The sequence below is a fragment of the Pollicipes pollicipes genome, unplaced genomic scaffold (genome assembly GCF_011947565.3).
Source record: "Pollicipes pollicipes isolate AB1234 unplaced genomic scaffold, Ppol_2.1 Scaffold_6686;HRSCAF=7923_pilon_pilon_pilon, whole genome shotgun sequence".
Classification (NCBI taxonomy): Eukaryota; Metazoa; Arthropoda; class Thecostraca; order Pollicipedomorpha; family Pollicipedidae; genus Pollicipes; species Pollicipes pollicipes.
The window spans coordinates 35715370-35720856 of NW_023596921.1; the positions used below are offsets into that span (position 1 = coordinate 35715370).

Genomic DNA, 5487 nt, shown 5'->3' on the forward strand with positions numbered 1-5487 from the left:
TTTGTGAAACATTTGGAGAACTAGAACTTAAAAGGAAGGCTGGGCAACTATGTCTTGAGTGTTTTAACTATGAATGTTTTAGGTGAATGAGGATCAACATACATACTATGGGAAGAAGAAACCACTTGACCTTCACACTGAACAAAGCTGGAAAAAACTAATTCCACAACACAGCTGGCATTACCACTGAGACACCGCAAGCCCAAATCCTGCTGACACCATTAAGAGTAAGAAGAAAATGATGGGTCCTCCATTTTGTGACTGCTCACTCCATCAATAACCAACTCACTTGTATCTGCTTGTGCATAGCTGGAATCATCTGCTTAACAAATATTTTATTAAGTGCCCTCCAAAAAAATTTGTTTGCTTTTGGAATGAATGCAGCTGCCCAGGGAGAAGATTATGGTGAAAATGGTAAACCTTTCCCCCTTTGAAAATTCATTCAGTACTGTCGAGCAGTTCCGTTTTCTTACCTTTAACAGTTTGTTACAAATGTTTTTTTTTTGTCTGCCTGAATCCGGTTTCTTCCAACGCACAATGACGCCTTCACTTCAACCAACGTAAATTCAATGACATTTTAAGCATCTCGAACCACATGGATACAGTCTCAATTTGATCTCACACACACATAAAAGGTCGCATACTTGACATCGATAAACACCTCACTTTTCCGCATTCCACAATCCTCCAGCGCAAAAACGGCATGCCCCAACGCCCTCGACAGCCCCCTCAACAATGCCACCGAGAGAACCTCGACCCGCCGTGGCAGAAGCAACAGCCAGCAACAATGTTGCCACGAACACCATGGGCAGACAAGAAAGCAACAGCTGATCGATATACTGGGCTGGTATTTTGGCGCTATTTACAATTTGCGCCAACGTGCTAGATTACGCTTATTTTTTGTGGCATTAATAAAATATATTTTCAGTATCAGGAGGACATTTAAGTCACTTCTTTCAGCTACATTAGGCTATGTATTGTTTTTTATACCAAAATATTCCTTAATATCTAAAGGTTTATGCACTAGTTCAGCTCTTGGTCTATCTTAAACCACCCATCTTTCACGTCCATTCATGGCGCATAGATGACACCGGCGCGCTACACAGAGCAAGCTGGCAGTGTGGGGAATACAGTGAAATATCCTCACACATTTTAAGGATGAAAAAATCTGTTCTTTTTATCTGTTTAGGTAGGTTTTCGGGTCTTTTTGTTTCTTTCAGGCTGCAAATCGTGTCACAAATATCGTTGGTGGCGGTAGGGGTGCGTGGGCAGCCTCAGCATTCAGCACTTATGTATGCCGACTGTCCACTACTGTCCTCGAGTCAGCACCGCTGGGCCCTGTATCAAAAAGAACTATGGTACTGCCCCAATGAGCCCTCACTGAAGCCTGTCAAGATCAGCAAATTAGCTGATTAAACCTCATAGTATTGTGTCACTAGAATAACACCTCATCTTCTACACTGCATGATTTTTGTGTGCAGCAGGGACAGCTTAGCCACAATGGAATTTTTGAATTCACTTGTCATCTGGTTTGTTCAACCCACCCTGCTAAAAGTTTAACTGTGCACCCAGTGACGCTTGAGGCTACTAAGAAAGCAGTGTAGGTGTACTTTCCTACCTAACGCTAGAAAAAACATTGTCCACCATTTGTTGTGTTTAAGGCGGAACATATCGTAAATAATCTCAAAAACAGGTAGAATCATGCTCTTACCTTCAAATTTTAATAAATATGATAGCAAGCTCCTGAGCGCCCCATGCACCGCAGCACACTGCCTCGACTCCTCAGTGTCGTTTCTGTGTTGCATAATTACAATATTTCTGCTTATCAAGAACCATAAAAGATTATGGAACCAAGGTAACAATAATAATGCAATGAAAATTGTTTCTTATCACATCTAGGTATGTTTATGAAACACACAGACCAGAATAGTCCAGAGCATATCCTAAACTAGCCTAACCTGAACCCACCTAACCTAACCCAACCTAACCTAACCTAACCTAACCTAACCTAACCTAACCTACACTAACCTAACCTAACCTAACCTAACCTAACCTAACCTTACCTAACCTTACCTAACCTAACCTAACCTAACCTAACCTAACCTCCCCACCCTATAACCCCTTCAACCCAGCACCCCCATTGGCATCCATGTTCCATGCCATATATAGGTACGATATGGTGAGCTTTTATTTAGTCACCATGTTCTCATTTTGCTTTACATTCCCCGCCCAATGCCCAATGCCCCTGGGACGACCCATCGTTGGCATCAAGGATCAGATTTCATGGATTCTTGTTACTTTGGCCCCCTACATTTTTATGGTTCTTGATGCTGCTTGATGCGCAGTGATGTTGTGACTGCGCGCAGTAATGGCGCCGGTGTCGCGGCTGCTGTGTGTGTGTGTGGCGCTCGAGCGCTCGCCATCGTAATTACAAAAAATTTGAAGGTAAGAACATGAATCTACTTGTTTTGTAATTATTTACCACATGTCCTACCTTAAACACAACAAATGGTGTACAATGATTTTTTCTAACATTAGGTAGGAAAGTACACCCTGACCAAGAAAGCTGTTAAGCACCTGCTTCAAGGACCTGAAAATGACAGTGATGCAGTTTTATGAGCACTTCTGCAGTGAAGTCTAGCATTTCCCCACCAACACAGGAGAAAATTTAAGCATAGGGTTCATGACATTGCTGAGTGTCTCATCTCATGGTTTGTGTTGAACTGGTACTATGACGGAAATCTGATCACCCTAATATTCTTCTTTCTTACCTTATTGATTGATTCCGTACCAGGCCATTAGTGTTATAGGTAACATGTTGTTCTATATGTGATTGGGAGGATGAGACATCTTGTGACATTTTTGGTGAGGTGGCTATAATGCATTTGTTTCCTTCCAGTATTTCACAACTGAGCATGGTAATGGCTGCCAACATCACTTCTTGCTTTCAAAAGCTGTTGTTCCAAAAGCTGCTTTCATTGTGCCTTGGAGTACAAAATATTTCGTTTTACCTGGTCGCAATCCTGGGGTACAAACTATCCTGGTTTATATTATACCAAGAAATGTTGATTTTTCCAACATTTTGATGGCATATTAGCAACATCAGTGTATGATGGAAAATTATATTTTGGACACATGTTGGTTTGTATCATCAGACCTGGAGTTCCAACATAGCTCTTGCACATTTGCACAAGGCCCAGTCCCTATCACATGGCCTGCTGCAGTGGCCCCAAACAATCTTCCAGACTTGCTGTGGTTTGTTTCCAGACCCTGTTCCCATGATGTGATATGCCCACAGTGATCATACATTAAGCTGTCTCCCCTTGGTCCAGACTGTCAGTCAGTGTGTCATCAGGCCCTGCACCTATCACATTGTGACCCACTTTAGAGGATCGCTCTATGACGGCCGCCGCGTCGCCAGGCAACATCTGCCGCTCGCCCATCGCGGAGGCTGTCTTCCTGCATGCGGTGACCGAGCGAGGTGCACGTGACCAGTGGCGCGTGGACAGCGCCGCCCTGGGCGACTGGCACACCGGCCGTGCGCCCGACCACCGCGCCCAGGCCACCATGAAGCGCCATGGCGTACCTATGGACTGCAGGGCACGCCTGGTAGGTTACTGGGGGGATACTCACTGATTTGGATGACTGCTCATGCCAGCCAACCGAGCTTAGAGATGCGCATTAGATTGGCAGAGGCAATACGCACGAGGTAGACTGTGCAGTGGAACATGACATACAACGTATATTCAATCCCCCATGTGTAATCTACAGCCTTTAACTTAGTGCTGGTTGGCCCTTAAGCTACGAACGAAACTTGCTGGAACTGTGATTTTTCACCGTGCCGTCTTTTATCATCCACGTGATAACGAGGCCCGGAACGGTATGTGTCATCTTGCTAAAGATGCGGAGATGCCTAGAAATCCTGCAATGTGCCTATGCTATCACTCCAGGTGAAACGATCAGACTTCAAAGAGTTTGATTATATATTCGGCATGGACGAGGACAACATCTCGGAGCTGAAGGATCAGGCGCCATCTGGCTCGAAGGCACAGGTGGCGCTGTTGGGCATGCACGATCCAGAGGGCGAGCTTATCATTCGAGACCCTTACTATGTGAGTCGGCCTTAGGGTTCTAGGCTTGGCGTGGATGCACAAACGCTGCGTGTTAATGATATCGTACATGCGCCATGTGAGGGGACTTCGGTGCATTAGTTCTATAGTGGTGTAGGTTTCTTTGCACTACACTGTTCTCATTTGGATGTGTCGATAAGCAATAACTTTTGGAATGCTATTGTGTGAAGGCCGATTCTGCGGCACTGATTACGGGGCGTACTGACTCGCGAAGAAAACAAATACACACTCAGTCATTCTTTCGTATTTAACCCCTTTTTGCTGTCAATTTCCTATCGTCATCCGCTGGCAAGATCCGTGTTTTGGCACATACCTGCAGCAGGATTGGATTTTTAATCAGCGCAAGACCCCCACGGCTCAGAATTTTTTATGCGTTGTGGTTTTCAGCGTCCTTGTCGTAGGGCTGTGTCCCCACGTGATTTTTCCATTTGATTTGAACGTTTTCGGTGGCCCCGACTTCCGTCGCCCTGACGCCGCGGTCACGTTTCAGGATGACGGAGACGAGGGCTTCGAAAAGTGCTATCAACAATGTCTGCGATGCTGCAACGCGTTTTTGGATAGTCTCTGATCCAAATGACGTGGTCCACGTCGGTGCATTCTTTGAAAGCTTCTGTGATTTTGTGCTTGCGATGTAATCATGCGTGGGAATCGCTGCCCTTTCTGTGCTTTTAATATATCGTGATAAGGCAGCAGACTGTATCAGAAGTTGCCCTTATGTTACCGCGGTTCAGTTCACAACGCGTTGGGGGCGACACGCTCAAACAGAGCCGACACTCACACTGGATAAGGACACGGCATCCATAAGCATGGTTGTCCTTTGAAGAACGGGTCTGTGGGTTTACACCCTGGCGTGGTACGGCTGATCACGGGAGTGCGATGGTCTGGTATGACTTTGGTTGTGGGGTTGCCATGCGTTTTTGGGATGCTTATCGATCGAGAGTGGTCGGCCCTCCGCCCATCCCGACTTGTTCTGACCGGTCTATCAAGCTGGCTGAGTTTTTGACGCCGCTCCGTAGCTGAGTTTTGGGACGCTGCAGATGGCGCTGAGCGCGGAGCAGTCACGGTGCTGCTGCTTGGCGGACTGCCTGCCTAGGTCCACACCGGTCCTGGGGAACCGTCACATGAAGTTACGCGCGCTGGTTACACTGCGAAACTCCAAGGGTCCTGGTTATGCTTCTCCGTGAGGTAACGCCGTTTGGACCACGCAGATGGCTGCCTCCGGCGCCGACGCTGTCCCTCAGACTGTCGGAGGCGCCGACGCTCTCCCTCAGACTGTCGGGGGCGCCGACGCTATCCCTCAGACTGCCGGGGGCGCCGACGCTCTCCCTCAGACTGTCGGAGGCGCCGACGCTATCCC

General features: G+C 46.9%; 1 protein-coding gene across 1 annotated transcript; it reads left to right on the forward strand.

Annotated features, from left to right (window-relative positions):
- Nucleotides 1-1094: 1094 nt before the first annotated feature.
- Nucleotides 1095-4812, forward strand: LOC119107902 (low molecular weight phosphotyrosine protein phosphatase). The gene is made up of 4 exons (XM_037231478.1): nt 1095-1189; nt 3422-3609; nt 3951-4112; nt 4621-4812. The coding sequence occupies exons 1-4, from the start codon at nt 1159-1161 to the stop codon at nt 4696-4698; spliced, it is 459 nt and encodes a 152-aa protein (XP_037087373.1). The 5' UTR covers nt 1095-1158; the 3' UTR covers nt 4699-4812.
- Nucleotides 4813-5487: the final 675 nt, after the last annotated feature.